At 40.9% G+C, this 23,268-nt stretch overlaps 2 protein-coding genes and 1 pseudogene across 6 annotated transcripts in view; 2 read left to right on the forward strand and 1 right to left on the reverse strand.

Moving 5' to 3' along the window:
- lama4 (laminin, alpha 4) overlaps positions 1–9,784 on the forward strand; it is a 109,425-nt gene extending 99,641 nt beyond the window's left edge. For both annotated transcript variants that reach the window (XM_078399608.1, XM_078399609.1), the window contains 7 exons: positions 41–230; positions 3,280–3,435; positions 4,816–4,975; positions 6,143–6,273; positions 6,423–6,516; positions 8,735–8,854; positions 9,629–9,784. In XM_078399608.1, coding sequence (XP_078255734.1) covers positions 41–230; positions 3,280–3,435; positions 4,816–4,975; positions 6,143–6,273; positions 6,423–6,516; positions 8,735–8,854; positions 9,629–9,780 — 1,003 coding nt within the window. In that variant the 3' untranslated portion in view covers positions 9,781–9,784. The remainder of the gene's footprint in view (positions 1–40; positions 231–3,279; positions 3,436–4,815; positions 4,976–6,142; positions 6,274–6,422; positions 6,517–8,734; positions 8,855–9,628) is intronic.
- LOC144593671 (protein FAM229B-like) overlaps positions 1–23,268 on the reverse strand; it is a 79,099-nt gene that overhangs the window by 51,388 nt on the left and 4,443 nt on the right. For 3 of the 4 annotated variants that reach the window (XR_013547280.1, XR_013547278.1, XR_013547279.1), the window contains exon 3: positions 20,478–20,661. Coding sequence is in view for 1 of the 4 variants with exons in the window: in XM_078399610.1 (XP_078255736.1) it covers positions 20,550–20,661 (112 nt within the window). In the remaining 3 variants the exon portion in view is untranslated. Of the gene's footprint in view, positions 1–20,411; positions 20,662–23,268 lie in introns of those variants that run through there. The other variant, XM_078399610.1, reaches the window with a different exon arrangement.
- LOC144593672 (U6 snRNA-associated Sm-like protein LSm6 pseudogene) lies at positions 11,950–12,436 on the forward strand (annotated as a pseudogene).

The following is a 23,268-nucleotide window of genomic DNA, read 5'->3' on the forward strand; positions in this document are numbered from 1 at the left end:
TCTATCAGAGTGGAATGTTGTAATAAGTTTGTGCTTGCAGATCTCATTTCTCTGTCAACGTAAGAACTCAGTCTTCTCATGGACTTATATTTTATGTGGCGAATAAAGATGAAGACCAATTCATGGCACTTTTCATCGCTCGTGGTTATTTTGTTTACACGTTCAGCAATGGGCATGAGAAAATGAAAATAAAGAGCCAAGAAAAATATAATGATGGCCTCTGGCACAATGTAAGTCAAACAGCAATATCCTAAAATATGCTTTTTACCAACTTCTAAATAAAATGTAAATGCACATTTGTGTCCATTTGCATGATGTTTGTATATTCCTGCATATATGTTGCAATCTATTGTGGTATCCCTGCAAACTAACTATTTGATTAAGAAAGACAGCATCACAGTACAGTATTTAGGATCAGTACATGTGAGGAATAGATGTTACAGGTCGGGACCCTTCTTCAGATTGCAGTCTGAAGAAGAGTCCTGTCACGAAAAGTCACCCATCCTTTTTCTCCAGAGATGGTGCCAGACCTGTTGGGTTACTCCAGCACTTTGTGTCTACCTTTTGTACGAATCAGTACTTCTACAAAACTAAGTATATATCTGTGCTCACTCACATAATCCCTGTTTCATACTGGCCCGGCTCATTCACCTATTGGTGGCAACATAAGGACTGATAACTTTATTACGTATAATTATTTTTACAATTATTCATTTGCAATTTGTAAACATTTTGTGCAAAATGTGTTTGATGTAGAACATAGACACATTTCACAAGTATTTTATCACCTGTAAAGCATTTTGACATGTGGTCATGCAAATAGTTGGGAAATTACAACTCTTGCTTTTATCCTTCTGGCAGTACTATGGCCCATATATTCTTCTTAAACAATATTGGTCAACATGCCTCTGTTCCTAATTTTGACCATATCACGTCGCTGATAACTAATAGTTAGCAATGAAGATACCACAGACATTTGTTCCCAAACTGGAATTTTTTGAGGATGTGCAAGTAAAATGGATGAAGGGGAGCCAGTGGATGTAGTGTATCTAGACTTTCAGAAAGCCTTTGATAAAGTCCCACACGGGAGATTGGTGACTAAAATTAGAGCATATTGTATTGGGGGTAGGGTATTGACATGGATAGAAAATTGGTTGGCAGACAGGAAGCAAAGAGTAGGAGTAAACGGGTCCTTTTCAGAATGGCAGGCAGTGGCGAGTGGAGTGCCACAAGGCCCAGTGTTGGGGCTGCAACTGTTTAACATATATATTAATGATTTGGAAGAGAGAATTAGAAGCAACACTAGCAAGTTTGTGGATGACACAAAGCTGGGTGGCAGTGTAAACTGTGAAAAGGATGTTAGGAGGTTGTAGGGTGACCTGGACAGGTTGAGTGAGTGGGCAGATGCATGGCAGATGCAGTATAATATAGATAAATGTAAGGTTATCCACTTTGGTGGCAAAAACAAGGAGGCAGATTATTATCTCAATGGAGTTAGGTTAGGTAAGGGGAAGGTGCAGCGAGACCTGGGTGTCCTTGTACACGTCACTGAAAGTTGGCGTGCAGGTACAGCAGGCAGTGAAGAAAGCTAATGGAATGTTGGCCTTCATAACAAGAGGATTTCAGTATAGGAGTAAAGGGGTTCTTCTGCAGTTGTATAGGGCCCTGGTAAGACCACATCTGGAGTAATGTGTACAGTTTTGGTCTCCTAATTTGAGGAAGGGCATCCTTGTAATTGAGGCAGTGCAGTGTAGGTTCACGAGATTGATCCCTGGGATGGCGGGACTGTCATATGAGGAAAGATTGAAAAGACTAGGCTTGTATTCACTGGAGTTTAGAAGGATGAGAGGGGATCTTATAGAAACATATAAAATTATAAAAGGACTGGACAAGCGAGATGCAGGAAAAAATGTTCCCAATGTTGGGCGAGTCCAGAACCAGGAGCCACAGTCTTAGAATAAAGGGGAGGCCATTTAAAACTGGGGTGAGAACAAACCTTTTCACCCAGAGAGTTGTGAATTTGTGGAATTCTCTGCCACAGATGGCAGTGGAAGCCAAATCACTGGATGGATTTAAGAGAGAGTTGGATAGAGCTCTAGGGGCTAGTGGAATCAAGGGATATGGGGAGAAGGCAGGCACGGGTTATTGATGGGGACGAACAGCCATGATCACAATGAATGGCGGTGCTGGCTCGAAGGGCCAAATGGCCTCCTCCTGCACCTATTTTCTATGATTCTAACTAATTATCCATGTCTATTATAAAAACTAAGTCCCTTGGAGTCATACATTAGCAATTACTTTGTAGAGTTGCAAAGGGAACTTGAATCTTTTTAACAGTGTAATTTAAAGCAATTCACGAATAGATTTGGAAACGTCTGTCGCATTAATCTCGTAAATTTGGTCAGAATATAAAATAGATAACTCTCACAATTCTTCCATGTATTGCTGTTAATGCGTTGCTGATTTCTCAAGGTACCAAACAAATCGTAGTATGATCTCCTCTTCAATTTTCCTGTTGGCCAGCAATGAAATAACATTTCATCTGCTCAGGCTTCTCAGATGATATAAATGACATTAAAAATAAAATATGGCTGTGATCCATATCTACATATATTATGCTGTTCTTTCATCTTAATATCAATATTCAAAACTCTTTGAAGGGCCACAGGTTTGTCCATATTTAATACTGCCAGATCATGGCAGTTCCCAGGCATATCCTGAATGCCTTTTGGGCAATGGTATCATGGCTAAAAGAGTCAAAGGAACTGCAAATTACTGTAGAAGGTTAAATTCTACCAATATATTACTGATACAAGGCATTTGAAATGGGTTATTTTTTATCAAGAAGGTAATTTGATCTCACTTGGTGCCTGTGCACCAACATTGAGGCATGAATGTCTCAAGAAAAAAAAAATATATCTATTTACTTTTGTGTTCTGATAAAAAGAACAATGTTAGGGCACTTTGGCATTGTGTCCACAGAACATGGAAAACCATTAGATATCTACTATCACTTCTGAATGCGGCTTCTTCCCCAGAGTGAATTCTTTATGAACACCATCAGCACACTAATAAAGGGACAATTGACAGAGTCAGCAGCACAGTGTCTGTTGGTTGATCTGGGCTTTTAAGTTGTGCAGCATTCCCATCACCCGCTGTAGATTTTTCAACCTCAACATATCGTATCATTGATAATATTAGATGAAAAATTACCATCTTTTCATGAAATATAACAATGCATTATGATTAACTTAACAAAATGATTTATTTTGTATTCAGGTCTCCCTTATACATGAAAATAACAGAGGACGCTTGATAATAGATGGTCAACAAGCACTGGAGAATAGTCTCCACATTCCTCTTACTCCATGGCAAATAGGTGAACTATTCTACATAGGTGGCGTCCCTCTCGGAAAAGCTGCCAAAAACATTCAGGTGAGTTGCACCAGTAACCTAATTGCATGATGACAATGAATTGTGGTGCCATTGGATACATTTATTTTAAGTACATTTTGTTTTTGTTTTAGGAGGATCTGAAAATATATCTGTCTTCTGTGTGCTTTGAAAGTCAAAGGTTCTTTAAATAAGATAGAGCTACGTTAAACATTTAGTATTAAGAATTTGTAGTTTGGCAACAGAAAATACATTGGCAACTTTGCATCAAACATCTTGTCCAACGGACTTAACTTTCATAAATTTCAAAATGTCACTGATATTATTAAGATCAATTTTCTGTTTTATATAATGCAATTTCTCATTAAAACCTGTATTTTTGGTACCACAATTGCCAAAGTGACTACCAACTTGTTTAAAGCCAAGTCAGTGCTGAGGTTTTGCTATATTCCTGGAAAAAGGAAAATCAATGGGGAATCGTGCTCAATGATTGACTCCCAAAACTGAAGCACATAATATTTGTGAAGCTCAGTCTCTCAGAATAACAAAGGACTGGTTGATCATGTCTATGCCAGCAATGTTCTTCCAAATGGTATTTCTATTTATTGCTCCACTACTGCCCTCTAGAGTCATTGTCTTACAGCGTGGAAACAGGCCATTCGGCCTAACTAGCCTTCACCAGCCATGTCCTACCTACACTAGTCCCACCTACCTGCGTTAGGCCCATATCCCTCTAAACCTGTCTTATCCATGTAATGGTTATGCATTTTAATATTATTAATTTCAAAAAAGCGTCAAATTTTGTTTTAGTATTTTAGATCGATGACTTCCATGTCTCTAGGTTTTCTTTAACACTTGGCAAAAGGTTATTTCCCCTTTCTGTGATTGGGGAGGGAGGATTGGAGAATGTTGAATGGAGAATTCTGCCACGTTCATTGCCTGGGAGCTGGAGGGTTGTCAAAAGGAGACATCAACCTTGTGTTGTGGGCTAGGAATATTCTGATTTTCCATGCATTTATTGGGATTTAACAACGGTGAGGATTTGAGGTCTGGCAGTATTGTACGAAAAAACAAACACCAGCCATAGTAGGAGGTATTTTGCTCTGCCTTGCACATGTTTCTGAAATTCGCCACCACTTTTTTCACTGAACCTCGGTCATTCCAGGAGAGTACAACAGGTCAAAGCCAATAACATTTTTCCTGGAGAATTTATTATACTCCCACTGGTTACTGCATACAGGCATCAGAGAAAATGCTAAATAATATTTGAATGTAAAACTTTATCAAGAAACTCCACCACTAAACACTGCCAAGGCAGAGTGTCACAGAATACAACATTTCTATGTTGATATGAATGTTTGGTGATCATAATAATCATTTCATAATATCTTAATTAATTAAAATATCTTCCTTTGTCGTCAGGTCAAATCAATCCATAGCTTTAATGGTTGCCTTCAGAACTTACAGCTAGATGGAAAATCTCTTCCACCAGCTGCCTATACATTTGGTGTTACACCTTGTTTTGAAGGTCCAACCGAATCTGGAACGTACTTCTCTGCAGAAGGAGGATATGTGGTATTGGGTAAGTAAGCCAGACACATCACTACACGCACCAGCTACAAAGGGACATCTGACAGGGTAATGGAATTATTTCAAGGTATAGGAGGTCCCTGAGTTATCGAGGAACTAATTTATGATCATCTAACTTTATACAAGTTCTCCCAGATTCTGCCCTCGGGTATAGTACTCAAATCTCTTCACCAGGAAACAATGTGGAGATCATCCATAGAATCACCAACTGCCTTCTCCAGAAACTGGATTTGTGGTCTTGAAAACGTTCTTTCCGGGGAACACGGATGAGTAAATTAACACTCATGTGACCCCTGTGAAGTCTGAATAAGAGTCCTGATCCGAAAGGTGTTCTGACTATTTCGCTCCTCAGATGCTGCTTATCTCACTGAATTCCTCCAGCACTTTGAAGATGCTTTGAAGATGCTATAATCTTTCTCTTCTGTCTCTTACTGTGACCCTTAAGAAAGTGATCTAATCAGGTATTATAAAATTTAAATATCCACTCAAAGTTAAGCGATTATCTATTTATATTTCACACCTTGATAAGGCCATAGAGCCATAAAGTCACACAGTCTAGGAAAAGGCCCTTTGGCTCAACTTGCCTACACCGACCAACATGCCCCATCTACATTCGTCCCACCTGCCTGCGTTTGGCCCATATCTCTCTCATCCAATCCTATCCATGTACCTGTCTAAATGTTTCTTAATTGCTGTGGTAGTCCAGCCATTATATCTCAGTGCAGATGACCATGAATCCATAACCCTATACGAAACTGAAAAAAACAATCATCATATCATATCATATCATATATATACAGCCGGAAACAGGCCTTTTCGGCCCTCCAAGTCCGTGCCGCCCAGCGATCCCCGTACATTAACACCATCCTACACCCACTAGGGACAATTTTTACATTTACCCAGCCAATTAACCTACATACCTGTACGTCTTTGGAGTGTGGGAGGAAACCGAAGATCTCGGAGAAAACCCACGCAGGTCACGGGGAGAACGTACAAACTCCTTACAGTGCAGCACCCGTAGTCAGGATCGAACCTGAGTCTCCGGCGCTGCATTCGCTGTAAAGCAGCAACTCTACCGCTAACATAAAACAGAACTGCTTGCATAACATCTGATATGCAATTTATAACTATATAATAATCAATTATCTTTGATTTTCAGATGATTCATTCAATTTAGGATTAAAGTTTGAGATTGTTTTTGAAATCCGTGCTCAAAATCATTCAGGAATCCTGATACATGTTCTTAGTTCCAACCACAAGTACCTGAATGTCTTCATGGAGTATGGACAGGTAAGGGAGTAAAGATTGGATCAGTTAGATGCAAAGTAGATAAATCTGACTGGAAATGTTACATAGCAGTAATGGAGATGGCCCAGCAATTTAAAATGTCTTGTCGCGTAACTGGCAAGTTTCTATTCTATTTTTTTGTGTCTGCGCAGATCACATTAAAAGTCAGTAATGGAACTGCAGAGTTTGAAACTTCAGTAATTCCTAAACAAAGTCTCTGTGATGGCCGATGGCACAGAATAGCAGGTAAACATACCCCATTAATATTCACAAATATTCCACTGAGCCATTAACTCAAGGACCTAGAGCTTTCCGTAATAACTTCTTTCATTAGGCTCAAATAAGTTAGCGTAATAATCAGAATTAGTGACAGAATTATTTTCATCATTTTGGCAAAGCCATTAAATTAATTTATTGACAACTTGCTTTCTTTTCATAATTAATTTTCACCTTATTTAATCAAATCTATTCAAGATCTATTTTGTCTTTGTGTTAAGTTGTTAAGTTGTTGTGTGTTTTTCAATATAAAGTGCGCTGATTATAAAATAGTGCATTTATTAATTAAAGTATCCACACCTGGGGTCAAGCTTTTCCAGGAATCAAATAAATAAAGTTCTCTTAATATGCCTTAACAACCCACAAACATGAGTTGCTGTTTCCATATCTAAGAAGGATCCATATGTACATGGATTTCAGTAAGGCATTCGACAAGGTTCCGCCTGGGATCCAAGAAGAGATAGCTGAATGGATAGCAAATTGGCTTCATGGAAGAAAGCAGAGGGTGATGGTGGAAGGTTGCTTCTCGGACTGGAGGCCTGTGACTAGTGGTGTGCCTCGGGTTTCGGTGCTGGGCCCGTTGCGGTTTGTCATCTACATCAATGATTTGGATGAGAACGTACAGGGCAAGATTAGCAAGTTTGCTGATGATACAAAAGTGGGTGGTTTTGCAGATAGTGAAGATGGTTGTGAAGGATTGCAGCAGGACCTTGATCAATGGGCCAGGCGGGCTGAGGAATGGTTGATGGAATTTAATACAGAAAAATGTGAGGTGTTGCATTTTGGGATGTCTGCAAGGCCAGGGCAGTGAATGGTAGGCCTCTGAGGAGTGTTGTAGTGCAGAGGGCTCTAGGAGTGCAGGTGCATGTTTCCTTGAAGGTCGAGTCGCAGGTAGATAAGGTGGTCAAAAAGGCTTTTGGCACATTGGCCTTCATCAGTCAGAGCATTGAGTACAGAAGTTGGGAGGTCATGATGCAGTTGTATGAGATGTTGGTGAGATTGCATTTAGAATATTGTGTTCAGTTCTGGGCACCATGTTATAGGAAAGATATTGTCAAGCTTGAAATGGTTCAGAGAAGATTTACGAGGATGTTGCCAGGACTAGAGGGTCTGAGCTATAGGGAGAAGTTGAGTAGGCTGGGTCTCTCGTCCTTGGAACACAGGAGGATGAGGGGTGATTTTATAGAGGTGCATAAAATCATGAGAGGAATAGATCAGGTAGATGCACATAATCTCTTGCCCAGAGTACGGGAATCAAGGACCAGAGGACATAGGTTCAACATGAAGAGGAAAAGATTTAATAGGAATCTGAGGGGTTACTTTTTCACACAAAGGATGGTGGGTGTATGGAACAAGCTGCCAGATGAGGTAGTGGAGGCTGGGACTATTTCCCAAATTTAAGAAACAGTTGGACAGGTATGTGGATAGGACACGTTTGGAGGGATACGGACCAAGCACAGGCAGGTGGGGCTGGTGTAGCTGGGACATGTTGGCCAGTGTGTGCAAGTTGGGCCAAAAGGCCTGTTTCCACAATGTATCACTCTCTGACTCTAAGAATGTATACATTGATTAATGGGTCAACATTACTTTGCTTGGCAGGTATGCATTGGTACCTATTATTGATCCAATGATTCAATGGATAATGTATGCTTCCCTTAATTTTCATATATTTAGATGTGCTCACACTATTGGTGAAAATCAGATTTATCTATCAATGAAGCAAGTATTCATAAAGGTCTTTATCAAACTTCAAACAAGGAAGAAATAAACTTGCCTGTACTTGAAATGTCAGAAGTATCCACAGGTCTCTGAACTAGTACAATAATGTGACGCTAACGTGATACCTTACAATGTTCTGCTTTTCTCTGTGAAATGGCCAATTGTTGACATTTATCAATAATGTGCTGTGTTTCCCCAGAATGGTGGAAACTGGGCTGAAACCAACTAAAGTAATTAGTAGTCATGAGCCTGTTCTAAACTCATGTCCCAGAGTTGAAAATGCAGTACTTAATCTATCCCCGTCACACAATCTATTCACTCATACATTTAATTGATGACATTCCACAAAACATTCTCATCATTTCATATTTTACTCTCAGAACAGAACCTGATGCATTGGCCATTTGTAACCAATGTCAGATGGCTAACAATAAACATTTATTAGTGATTTATCTCTCTGTTCGTTTAGTCATCAGAGACTCAAATGTTGTGCAGCTGGATGTGGATTCTGAAGTAAATCATGTTGTGGGGCCACTGACATCACATTCTTTCAACACCAAGGAGCCAGTATTTGTTGGAGGAGTGCCAGGTAAAAGCAGAGCTTAAACTCTTCTGTGTATCAGTGGAAAATGTTGCAAATGTATTATTTCAAGCTAGAATTACTTGAGCTCAAAGCGAACACTCTTAGTGATGCTATATTATATTTGCCAATTTTCCAATTCACATCACAGGATGGACCAAGGGGGAGTATAAAACCGAGGTATAGTGCAAGATATTCAGACATGAAATGATTGTCTTTCATATGCAATTCTTAATCTGGAAAATATCAAAGGATTATTGAGACAGACATACCCGACCTTTGCCTGTTGGGAATATTTTCTATAAAGTGCTCAGTAAAAGGTTGTCAGCTGCTGACAGGACCTCTTTACGTTATCCTGGTGTTTGTGCAGGAAAGTGCAATTAGTGCGGGTGCATTTGGGGGTTTGGGTAAGCTCTCTGCGCACTTGACTAGAGTGGCAGCAATGAAATGTACAACTGGGGCAAGGCCAAAAAAAAAATCTGTTGTTGGAAATATCCATTATTTTCCTGATCTGAGAAAGCTTGGCTCAAGTTAATAATTCATTATTTTTTTTAAATAAATTTCAAAAAAAAGTACAGATGCTGTAGCTCTGAAATAAAAGCAGAAAGCACCAGATAAGTCAAACAGCATCTGAGGGAACAGAAGTAGAATGAATATTTCAGGTCAATAATCTGGTGATGGTAAAGATCCAGGAAAATTTAAATTGATGTTATTGGCTCCGTGTTATAATGATTAATTTTGCACTGCAGCAGCTTGAAGAATAATTCTCCATTGTTTTTGTAGGGTCTCTGCTTAGCCCAAAACTGAGAATACGCCGGTCATACACTGGCTGCATGAGAAACTTCAACGTCAATGGAACCCCTGTCGTTTTCACCAAAGCAGCAATGGTCAATGGAGGAGTCAGCATCAACTCTTGCCCAGATCCAGCAGCCTAGTGCTTGCCAGCTCTGCTTCTGTCAGCCATATGCAAGAATTAAGAAAAACTGAGACAAATTACATTCTTGTATCATTTTGAGGGTCAGGGTGGGGTCAGTAATTTATCTCAGTTAATTTTTTTTGCGATTACTTTGTTACTTTCATTCGGTCGGTTTTCTGTTTGTCCATGTATTTATTTCACTTCATTTTACTTCACACAAGTTAAATCCGTTTGGAACCAATAAATGGTCTGTTTGCTTCTTCAGTCTTGGAAGTGCAAAAATCTAAGTGATCACTACCCAGTTGCAATGAGTTGCAATGCACATATGCAAGAACAGCAGTGGATCAAACGAACCAGATCAATTATTGCTCAGAGTGGGTCAACATCAATATAATGCCCACGTTTCCCCCCAGTATAATAAAAACAATTATCTTTATATAACTACACAGTACGTCATTAGGGTAATTATGCTATTCCCAGCCAATTGTCCAATGGAGCTTCATTATTGTGTAAGTGATAGACCAGTACTACTCATTTGACCGTTACAATGGTTATCTGACAGTGTCTACTTTTTCAATTTTAAATAGCAAGTGTGCCACCTCATGGTTCTGATTAATGAATCTGGAGGTGGCATGGGGGCGCAGCAGTAGAGTTGCTGCCTTACAGCGCTAGAGTCCTGGGTTCGATCTTAACTACAGGTGCTGTCTGTATGGAGTTTGTACATTCTCCCTATGACCTGAGTGGGTTTTCTCCAGGAGCTCTGGTTTCCTCCCACACACGAAAGACATACGGGGTTAGTAGGCTAATTGGCTTGGTTAAAATTGTAAATTGTCCCGAGTGTGTTAGGATAGTATTAATGTGCGGGGATCACTGGTCGGTGCAGATTCAATGGGCCGAAGGGCATGTTTTCATGCTGTATTTCTAATCTTTAAAAAAAGCTATAAAGACATTCTGAAGGAATTAAAATAATCACAAACAAATCTTCTGAAATTGGGAAATTTGTGTTTTAAATAATCAGAATATTTGAGTCTGCTTGTCTTGAAAGTGTTAAAAGCCAGCCTGCTCGTTACACGCCTGGTGTTGCCTGCCGGGGTTCTCAGCTGTCACGTCACTCACAAGCTGACCCACATTTTTAAGATGATTTCTCCGTGCCACGGAGATGAGGGAGACGGAGGGATGGAGAAATGGGCAAATTGTGGAAAAGGATTGAGGAGTGAAAAACCGGCAATGGTATGTTGCAACAGCACAGGGGCAATGTTTGTTTTTAATTTTAGAAAAAAAGTTAGGAGATAACCTGTTTACAAAAAAAAATTCAGGCCATTTCACATAATGAGTCACACCCACTTACCATGTATGGCAAGGAAATGGAAGCATTGTTCGGGTGCATAACTACAGGAAGCATCTGCTTCGATTTGCATTGGAAGAATTTCAAAAGTAATGATTTAAACCCACTTACTATGCACGGCAAATTGAACCACAGGTAGTCCATTCAGCCCCTACACCTGCTCTACCATTCAGTGATTATGGCTAAACCTTTATCTCAGCACCACTTTGCTGCACTAACACCATATGCTTTAATTCCCTCAATATCTATTAATCTCTGTCTTCAGCAGCAAGCAACTGGGCCTCTATAACCCCTCGGCAGTGAATTCCAAAGATCTAGTACACTCTGTGTGAAAGGATTGCTGTTGTTTTGAGATTGTGACTCCTACCTCTAGACATCACAGCATCCCAAACTCGTCGGTCAAACTTTGCAAGATTTTAAAAAGAACTTCCTCAGTCCTCTGAACTCAACACAGACCCAGTCTCCTTAATCTGAGGAGTCACTATCCCAGGTATAAACCTGCTGAATCCTCATAGCACTTGCTCTATCACAAATACATCCTTTCTTAGGTATAGAGACCAGAACAAGATGTAATATTCCAGATATTGTCTCACCAAGGTCTTGTATAATTGCAACAGGATACCTCTTACCTTGCACTTGCAATTAGGGTTGCCAACTTCCTCACTCCCAAATATGGGACAAGGTGACGTCACCGCCCCGCTCCCCATGTAACCTCACCCAGCCAGTGGCCACATGCCCCACTCCACCAATGGCGGCCACCTGGGTCGGGAGGCGGGTTGCTATGCAACCTCGGCCGCGTTCTAATCAAGCCATCAGTGGACCGTGCATAGGCTGAAGGATGCAAAATGAGCCTGCGAAAGCAAACGCCCAGCGATTTTCTAAAACAAATCATAGGGAGGCCAGTTGTGGTTAAACTGAACTCGGGTGTGGATTACCGAGGTGTTTTAGCTTGTTTGGATGGATATATGAACATAGCACTGGAACAGACAGAAGAATATGTAAACGGTCAGCTTAAGTACAAATATGGAGATGCGTTTATTTGAGGCAACAACGTGTTGTACATCAGCACACAGAAGAGAAGACTTTAGATGATGTTGTAGACTGAAGATTGAGTTTTGATTTGAAAGGCATAATTTTTTTAATGTAACAAAACTATTCTTTAACTCTTTTGAAAATTTAGTTTTCTACACGATATAACTGGTGGTTTCTTGATAAAGAATGATTTCATCCATATCTTAATTTGGTTTACCAGATAATGGCTGTGATGTACGTGTCAAACGTGATGTCTTATCCTGACTGGTACTGGCTATTTTGGAAGTATTGTGTACAATTAAAGGAACATTCAGTAGAAACCGTATTTCATTAGCCTGGCCTCGTGGCAGCGTTGATAATTTAAGCGGTAATGCTCTACTGTTTAATTAAAATGGCTTTCCTGAGGTATATTTAAATTTACACCTGCTCTGTACTCGCTCACCTGAGCTGGCTTGTTAGTATCTAACGCTACCCTGTGCACTTTCTCTCCTATTTATCTTGATGTAAGGGCGATTGAGTCAGCTATTTTGAATGCGAGGTATCTGAGCTGAGGCTGGAGAGAGAGAGAGACAAAGAAGAGGCTGGCGTCCGGCGAGATTTTGCAGGGAGATAAGAGAACCGTGTAAGCCTTTCAGTGGGAAAAAGCGACGAGGAAGGGACTTGTGAGGAATCTTGCAGGAGGCGAGATGGACATCGAACAGCAACAGATCCGATGAGCCGGTTGATAAAATCTCAGAGCTGCTACCTGCTGTGACAATTCGCCAGGTGTTGGCTCCTGCGGGGGAGGGCTGGCACTCAGGAGATTTAAGGGGCGTCGGTGCTCAGGGAATTTGAGAGCGCTCCACCTCCGAGCCTCCGACCGAACAGCGGCGGTGGGGTGGGCGTTTGAGAGACGCCAAAGAGATTTAATAATTAAAATGTGGAAATTAAAAACAATCCCAAGGGAGAGGAGAGAGAGGGAGGGGGGAAACTAACCCGGAGAATGAAAACACACAAGCGCCTGGCAGTCCAACCATGAACACTGCTGGTAGCACTCAAATATGGGACAAGGGCTGTCCCGTATGGGACAACCCAATTTAGCCCAAAATACGGGATGTCCCGGCTAATACGGGACAGTTGGCAACCCTACTTGCAATAAAGTCCAACAAAAGCTTTGGTTTCCTAATTGCATGTTGGAACTGCAAGTTAACTTTCAATGATTCATATACAAAGACATCTTGATCCCTCCAAATCCAACATCTTTTGATCCACTACCATTTAAAAAACTGCTTTTCTATATTTATTCTCCCTTAAGGGGATAACCCCACATTACATTCCATCAACCGTCTTAGCTGATTAATTTAGCTGGTCTACATCCAACTGAAGTCTCTCTGTAACTATCTCACAACACAAACTGCCATTCACCCCTTTGTATCACTCAGTTAATGACATTTGATCTCTTCCCCCAAACCCCGTCCACCCATCTAAATCATCAATATATATTATGAACAGCTCGAAAGCGGAAATGTGTTAACAGGAAATAGGCAAACACCAAAAAAAAAAGATGCCACACACATTTTAACTTCAATCTAGATATTACAAACAGGTTAAAGTGGCCCAATTTTCTAGCCACGTACCTTTTAGAGAATCTTGCAAAGTGACATGATTCCCAAATGAAAACAAGACGTTGGAAACATTGCAAATGTGATGGCATTACTGTGCAAAGTAAATTTCAGCTTACAAATTTCAGTTACAAAAACAATTAAAGTTAATTAAGGATTTATTGGGAACAATGACCTTTAAACCCAGTGAGCCAACGCATTCATATGCACAAACATCACTGATACCCTTCATTAACAATTCAGCTTTATTTTAAATTAATAACAGCTTTTAGCCCCGTGGGCTAAGTTTATGAAATTTTTACTTGTGTTTTACAATTCCACAAAACTAAATGTTAGGAAAGCTAGAATGAAAACAGTGGCTATCTTCCCTCATCAAATTTAACAGTAAATATTGACACAGAGTTGCCCGACCAGAGCGGACCAAATTGATCTGGAAACTGGGATACAATTACATTGTTCTAGTCACTAACTGAAATAGAAACCAACATGTGTTTGGGTCACATAGGCAATGCAAAATCTTTCATTCAATATTCCCTACAATTGTTGTATTAAGTAAAGTTTGCATTTTTCTCACAGCTGGTGCTGTTTGTTCCATTAAGACTTGAAGAATTTTGAATCCTGTGGGGCCCCCTGGTGGCGAACATAACTTCTACAGTCACAAATATAATAATTTTGCAGCAGCATTAAAAATTTCAACATTATATAAATCTCACGATTTTTATTTATATCTTATATCAATATTTGGAGAGCATTTCCTGCTGCCTAGCCAGTAAAAGATTTCCTCCATAATTAAAGATGTATTAGGAATTATTGGATTTTAAAACAAATTAGTAGATCTACACAGAACATCTGAGTTGCAAAAACCTGTTGAGATCTTGTTCTTTTACAGTTTGATTTATGTCTGATCCAAAACCCTAGTATCATTGTTTATAGGATGTTATGGTCACATTATCAGGTTTGTATTTGGAGTGGAATTCTTGAGGCATTTCTTCCCATACCCCCTGCAGCAGCAGAAACCCAGTGTAAACAAATTAAATGACTGGAGATCAAAGGAATTCATTTAGAAATTCCAACCTTACCTATAATGGCAGTAACAGGGGTCGTGATACTGTGCCTCTTTCTCTGTTAGTGAACAAAGTAACTGCAGATCCTGACTATATATTTTAAATCATTATTTGATACAGCCTTCTATAAATGTTGAATAATGTTGATCAATAAGCTTGGCATTCTGGAAAATTCAACATGGGGGGAGAAAACATTGCTAATCTGTCGACTGGCCTTCAGTGGATGTCCTCTCTGTCTATTTCTCGATGTGCCACATATGGTTGATAACTATTTTGTGCATAAACAAATACAATGATGTTTGTGGAATTAAATATTATATTGGTCAAATCCAAAGCACAGTAACATCTCCATAAAAACTGATTCCACAAGCACAAAACAATGTAACAATAAACAAGTAGTTTTAAAAAGTAATTAATTAATCTAACAAAAGCTTTTATACTGCCATCTCATTACTAATCATATTCTAGTCTGGCAGCTTCACTGGGATAACAAAAGCTTCAAGTATAGGAAGTATGAATACAAATAAAGATTAAGTTTGTTACGAGAATATTTTTACTTGCAGTGTATACTTTTGCATTTTCAATAGTGATGCAATTAAAAGCTTGGCAATCACATTGCAACTGGGAGTGCAACTATCATAATGAGAGATAGCACACTGGCTGAACAGAACAAAGTTGTGCAGTTCATGTTAAGGGACACAGACTAGAGGAAACAAATACACATATAAATATCCAAAATAATTTTATATGATCCTTTAGGAAAAGGCAATTTTATCTTAAAATAGTAGAGACAACCTATTGAGTGTTATTGACCTTCAATTCTGTTCAATACGGCCAACTTTCCACCAAAACTGAAAATATTTATGGGTACTTGGGAAATATATAAACATTAGTTTTGCTTTAAATTGCTGCCAGTGAAGCTATTAGCAACTGATCTCATAAATTGTAAAATCTAGTGAGCAACGTTTTTTCATTGTCAGGATTTCACTTGTAAACATAGTGCAACAAGCTACTCAAAGGGATTTTTAAAGTGTTCTTGAACCTTCTACCTTCTGGCTAATTCAGCAGAAAATGCTGAGAAATACGAGCTTTCTTGGCGCAGGTGCCACCAACTGCTGGACTTCTCCAGTGGCTATGAACTTGCTGGCTAAGCTCTGCCAGCTCTTTCCTGGGTGCGTTTCCCTGCAGAATTCTGCACACACTGCAATAATGAAACACAAAACTGGCTGAATTTCCCACCATTTGCACTGGGAAATCTATTGGGTAGCAGAGGCACAACCAGATCCCCCCCACCAACACACTTATTCACCTCGCTGAAACCGTTGTCACGTTGAACAACTTCAACTCCACCCACTTCTCTCAAATCAAATTTGTAGCTATGACACTTACAAGGGGGCGACACAGTGGTAGAGTTGCTGCCTTACATCGTCAGAGACCCGGATTCGATCATAATTATGGGTGCTGGCTGTACGGAGTTTGTACCTTCACCCCATGACGGCATGGGTTTTCCCTGGGTGCTCCAGTTTCCTCCCACACTACAAAGACATACAGGTTTGAAGATGAATTGGCTTTGGTAAAAATGGTAAATTGTCCCTTGTGCGTAGGATAGTGCTATTGTACAGGGATCACTAGTCAGCGCCAGTGTTGCAGTGCTAATTTGAGCCGTCACAGGTGCCGGAGTGGCAACTGTTAAATTCCCCGCTAGTTGAAACTCCCCACTGTTTATTTTGGCTTTTTTTTTTTACAGAGGTGCCAGAGCGGCGCTCCGGTGAGCTCCAGCAGCACTGCGCCCCGGTCAGCATGGACAAATAGGCTGGAAGGCCTGTTTCCGCATTATAGTTTCTCGAAACTACAAAACTAAACTAAATGAGCCCAAGCTACGAGTTATGTGCAATGGTCTTTGTTTTAATCCTACCCAGCTCAATTTCCTTGATTCCTTTTTCAGTACATAAATGACTTTCGGTGAAGACTTTAGGCACATTGGCCTTCAGTCATAGTATTGAGTATAGAGGTTGAGATGATATGTTACAGTTGTACTGAAGGCAGATAAATCCCCAGGGCCTTGAAGGCAGATAAATCCCCAGGGCCTGATGGTCTGCATGCCAGAGTACTCAAGGAGGTGGCCCTAGAAATCGTGGATGCATTGGTAATCATTTTCCAATGTTCTCTCGACTCTGGATCAGTTCCTGTGGACTGGAAGGTAGCCAATGTTACTCCACTTTTTAAGAAAGGAGGGAGAGAGATGCAGGAAAAATGTTCCCGATTTTGGGGGAGCCCTGAACCAGGGGTCACAGTTTAAGAATAAGGGATAGGCCATTTAGGACTGAGATGAGGAAAAACATTTTCACCCAGAGAGTTGTGAATCTGTGGAATTCTCAGTCAGTGGAATTCACAGAAGGCAGTGGAGGCCAATTCACTAGATGTTTTCAAGAGAAAAGTTACATTTAGCTCTTAGGGCTAAATGAATCAAGGGATATGGGGAAACAGCCGGAACGGGGTACTGATTTTAGATGATTAGCTTTGATCATATTGAATGGCAGTCCTGGCTCAAATGGCCTACTCCTGCACTTATTTTTCTATGATCCTATGTTTACACGACAATGACGAGGCCACATTTGGCGTATTGTGTTCAGATTTGGTCACCCCACCTAAGGGTGGATGTTGTTAAGCTGGAAAGAGTGCAGAGACGAATTACAAGGATATTGCCATGATTTGAATGCCTGAGCTACAGGGATAGGTCAGGAAAGTTAGGATTTTATTCCTTGGCGTATGGGAGACTGAGGGTTGATCTTCTAGAGGTGGATAGAATCAAGAGGGGGATAGGATTAATATACTGGTAGAATCTCATGAGATTTTCCTTTTCCTTGACTGCCAAGTCCATTTCAAATTCTCTTTCTGGCCTTCTGATTGCCTTCTTAAGTGTACCAGTACACCTATTCACAATAGGATTCACTTGATCACCGCTGGCTAAATCTAATGCATGTCTGAGAAGTTGGGCCGAAGAGTCCGTTTTAGTGTATGAGCTCCGACTCTAAGGTGCTAGCTCAGTCCCTCAGGTCATGGAGATATGCTCGTAAATCTTCTCTGCACTATTTCCAGCTTAAGAACATCTACCCTTTAGCAGGGTGATCAAAACTGAATACAATACTCCAAATGTCATCGTCTTGTACAACTGTAACCTATCCTCTCAACTTCTATACTCAATACTATGACTGATGAAGGCCAATGTGTCAAAGGTCTTCGCCGAAAGTCATTGATGTACTGAAAAAGGAACCAAGGAAATTGGGCTCGGTAGGATTAAAACAAAGACCATTCCACATGACTTGTTTATAGAGTCATAGAGTGATACAGTGTGGAAACAGGCCCTTTGGCCCAACTTGCCCACACCAGCCAACATGTCCCACTGCACTAGTCCCACCTGCCTGTGCCTGGTCCATAACTCTCCAAACCTGTCCTATCCATGTACCTTGTCCAACTGCTTCTTAAACGATGGGATCGTCCCAGTCTCAACTACCTCTTCTGACAGCTTGTTCCAAACACCCACCACCCTCTGTGTGAAAAAAGTAACCCCTCGGATTCCTACTAAATCTTTTCCCCTTCACCTTGAACCTATGTCCTCTGGTCCTCGATTTCCCTACTCTGGGCAAGAGACTGTGCATCTACCCGATCTATTCCTCTCATGACTTTGTACACTTCTATAAGATCACCCCACATCCTCCTGCGCTCCAAGGAATAGAGACCCAACCTACTCAGCCTCTCCCTATAGCTCACACCCTCTGGTCCTGGCAACATCCTCATAAATCTTTTCTAAACCCTTTCAAGCTTGACAATATCTTTCCTATAACATGGTGGCCAGAACTGAACAAAATATTCTAAATGCAGTCTCACCAACGTCTTATAGAACTACAACATGACCTCCCAACTTCTATACTTAGTACTGATTGCCAATGTGCCAAAAGCCTTTTCGACCACCTTATCTACCTGCGACTCGACCTTCAAGGAACCTGCACTCATCGATCCCTCTGCTCTACGAGACTCCTCAGAGGCCTACCATCCACTGTGTAGGTCCTGCCCTTGTTCGAAGTCCCAAAATGCAACACCTCACACTTCTCTGTATTAAATTCCATCAACCATTCCTCAGCTCACCTGGCCAATCCACCAAGATCCTGCTGCAATCTTTCACAACCATCTTCACTATCTGCAAAACCATTCATTTTTGTATCATCAGCAAACTTGCTAATCTTGCCCTGCATGTTCTCATCCAAATCATAAATGTAGATGACAAACAGTAATGAGCCCAGGATCAAACCCTCAGACACACCTCCAGTTACAGGCTTCCAGTCTGAGAAGCAATCTTCCACCATCACCCTCTGCTTCCTTCCATGAAGCCAATTTGCTATCAATTCAGTTATCTCTCTTTGGATCCCATGCAAGAGCAGCCTACAATGCGGAACCTTGTCGAATGCCTTACTGAAATCCATGTACCCAAATCTTCAGCTCTGCCCTCATTGACTTTTCTGGTGGTCTTCAAAAAAAATCAGATTTGTGAGACACGGCCTCCCAAGTACAAAACCATGCTGACCATCCCTAATCAGCCCTTGCCCATCCAAATGCATGTATAACCTATCCCTCAGAAAACTCTCTGGTAACTTTCCAACTATAGATGTTAAGCTCACCGGCCTACAGTTCCCAGAATTTTCCTGCAGCCCTTCTTGAAAAGGGGCACAACATTTGCCACCCTCCAGTCTTCCAGCACCTCTGCTGTATTTTAGGACAACTTATAAATTTCAACTAGGGTTCCCGCAATATCCTCTCTAATTTCCCATTTAGTTTTGATTTTTAGTGTATGACACTCTGACTGTGACTCTGGGTCCCATTCGCTGCCACAATTTCCTGATTAGGACCAGATGGTGTAATTGATGCAAAGTGGCCGAATCCTTTTAGTTAAAGTTTAGAGATACAGCGCGGAAACAGGCCGATCAGCCCACCGAGTCCGAGCCGACCAGCGATCCCCACATATTAACACTATCCCATACAGACTAGGGACAATTTACACATACACTAAGCCAATTAACCTACAAACCTGTACGTCTTTGGAGTGTGGGAGGAAACCAAAGATCTGGAAGAAAACCCACACAGGTCACGGGGAGAACGTACAAACTCCAAACACACAGCACCTGTAGTCGGGATCAAACCCGGGTCTCCGGCGCTGCAAGCGCTGTAAGACAGCAACTCTACCGCTGCGCCACCGTGCCGCCCTTCAACAGGGCAATGTTCAAGGGGTTAACCAGAATTTATTCCTATTGTAATGCCAAATCCTGCAACAAATCTTCTAGCTACTATAACAAAGAGTTTACAAAGGATCCCCAACACTTTGTAACTAGAGATAATTGGTGGGATTAACAAACCCACCTCCCAGCAAGTTAAAGTGAGGTCAGTGAGAGTAACTATACGACCCCTCTTTATTCCAGAATTATGACAGCACAATGTGCAGTCTGGAATCTGCCCATTGTCTTAACTTGAAACAGTTACTGAATTGTTCAATAACTGCAGAAATAATAAGTCTGAAGTTAATTTGTCATCAGACGTTTTACTGTCACAAATAGACTAGCAACCTCAAATGGGAATCACCAGTTATGAAACAACTTTTCAGACGCAACAAAGAAATGAAGACCTTCGGCGTCTGGCACCAACGTCAAGATTTCAGCTGCTGAAACTGAATCACGGGTACTGATGCGATGAATCGTTAGGAAGCCTGTCCGCACTGTAAGTTTGAAGGTCTTCCCATGGTTACATAGACATCAATAGGCACATTGGTAATCGTCAGGCAGTGACTCCCATTGCATCTTCTAAGTTGCCTGTGTATCAAATAATTCCAGTTAATAAGGTAATTAAAACAAAAGGGCATGAAACAATAACATTAACAATGACATTTTTTAATCATACACAAAATGGCGAGAGGAAAAAAAGACCTATAATTAGAATTTTTTATGGCTTATTTCAGTCATTTTACGAATAATCACTATAATTAATATTCCTGAGAAAACGGTTATAAAAATCAAGATAATATTCATATTTTTTGGGGGGAGGGGGGTTCAAATTGCTTTAATTAATTACTTTTTAGAAAATTGTTATAAAAATATCATATTGTCAATTGACGTAAAATAAATGAAAATATATTGTGATTAAATACAAAAGCTCAACTGGCGAATCAGAACACAAGTAGCATAAGAAAACTCACTGCGTATTCAATATGTTGACCAATATGCTTGCATGACTCCAAGTGAAGCACTTGAGGAATCTGCAACCACTAGCAGACTTATTCAATGCGAGTGCAAACTCCTTTTTGCATGGGACAAATAGTAATAGCTGCTAGAACGGTGGCATCACATCTGGCTCTGTTGAACAGCTGGGTGGAGCTAAGTCTAGGTGAGCAATTGTGATAAGGGGCTCTTGATAGAGGTATTTCTATGGCGGCAAGCAAGACTCCAAAATGGTGCCATGGTCAAGAATATCTCTGAGCAGTCACAGGGGATTCTGAGAGGGCAGGAAAAGCAACCAGAGTCCTTCATCCATTATGATGCCAATGACATAAGTTGGAAGTATCATACAAATAGAATTTTGGGAGAAGGGTAGCAATTTAACAAGAAGACCTCAAGGGTTGTCATCTCAGGGTTATTACCCATATCACACATTCATCTATAGGAATGATGTCAGTAAGCTGGAAAGGGTGCAAAAAAAGATTCACAGGGATGTTATCATGAGTGCAGAGCTTAAGTAAAAGGCAGAGCCTGGATAGGCTGGTGCTTTTTCCTTGGAGGGTAGAAAGCTGAGGGGTGACTTAAAGAGGTATATACCACAAAAAGATCAGGGATATAGATAAGGTGAATGGTCATAGTCTTTCCCTGATTGATCGGGGAGTCCAAAACTTGGCGGCTTAGGTTTACGGTGAGAGGAGAAAATCTCAGGAAGGATCCGAGGGGTGGTGTGTATATGGAATGAGCTGACGGAGTAAGGGGTAAAATGGATTCAATAACAACGTTTAACTGACATTTGGACAGGTACATAGATGGGAATATTTGAGAGGGATATGGGCCAAATGTAAGCAAATGGGACCGTCAGGTAAGTAAATGAGTGGGCAAGGACAAGTTAGGTCAAAGGGCATAATTCCATGCTGCATAACTCAGTGACTCAATGATAATTCTATAATATAGTGTAAAATGATAAAGGAAATCAAGCAGTCAAGTGGATCCTGTGATAAGATCTTCAGTGCCATATTGAATACCACAACCTTTTTTTTCAAACTTTCGTCTTATGTCTTTTGACTTTCTATGGATTAAAGATTTTCAGAAAGCTGATGAAATTATTGTGAAATCTAGCTGCGAGGAGTGTCAGAGAATTTTACATTTCCACAAGGCACTTTGACGTTGCCACCCAATGATTGGTGCACACACTATAGGCTTGCAGGTTTGAGGGTAAAACATTATCATGGACTTAATGCTCACAACCTGAAAAAGACCAGAGTGCATCCCATGATTCACCCTTATAGAATTCACAAATCATAACCAAACAAATAGATATTTATGGAGCACTGTGTGTAGTTTTGCCCTCTTTAAAGAAGTACACATATCTTTGGAGATTCACTGTATTACAGAGATACACCGGGTGGTGCCAGCAATGGCTGCCTCGCCAAGTCTGTCTGTCCCTTCCTTCTTTGTTGTTTGATAGTATGTGTTAAATGTATGTTTTAGTGTTCTTTAGCTTGTTTTATGCGAGGGAAACTTTTTTAAATCTCTTACCTCGATGGAGATTATATTTTTTTCCCTATCGTAGCTCTGTCCACACTGCGGCCTAACATCGAGGAGTTGGGGGCCTTTGCTGGAGACCGACTTCGGGAGTTCCAGCCATGGGAGCCTGCGGACTCACCATCCTGGAGCTTGTGATCCCTGTCGGGGATCGACTTTGGTACTCCAATCGCGGGAGCCTGCGGACTTTATCATCATGGACCTCACGGTCTCTGTTTAGCGACTGACTTCGGGAGCTCCAAGCCGCAGGAGCTTCGACCGCCCTGACGCGGTAGCTTCGATTGCCGGCTGTGGGAGCTTTGTTCGCCCCGACTATGGATGGTTCGACTGCCCTGACCGCAGGAGAATAAAGAGGAAGAAAATTGGACTTCATTGCCTTCCATCACAGTGAGGAATGTAGGGAATCCACTGTGGTGGATGTTTATGTTAACTTCTAATGTAGTTGTGTGTCTTGGTGCTTTTTTTAGTATGGCTGTATGGCAAATCGAATTTCACTGTACCTTAATTGGTGCATGTGACAATAAACTGACCTTGAAACCTTGATTAATTCCTATGATGAAGAAGTTGTCATATGACTGATGTTTGAAGAGACTAAGCATTTATGGTGTTCAGAAAAATCCCAGCTGATCTCACTGAAACCTAATGCTGAGGTCATTATTG

Source organism: Rhinoraja longicauda, chromosome 5 (assembly GCF_053455715.1).
Source record: "Rhinoraja longicauda isolate Sanriku21f chromosome 5, sRhiLon1.1, whole genome shotgun sequence".
NCBI classification, from domain to species: Eukaryota; Metazoa; Chordata; class Chondrichthyes; order Rajiformes; family Arhynchobatidae; genus Rhinoraja; species Rhinoraja longicauda.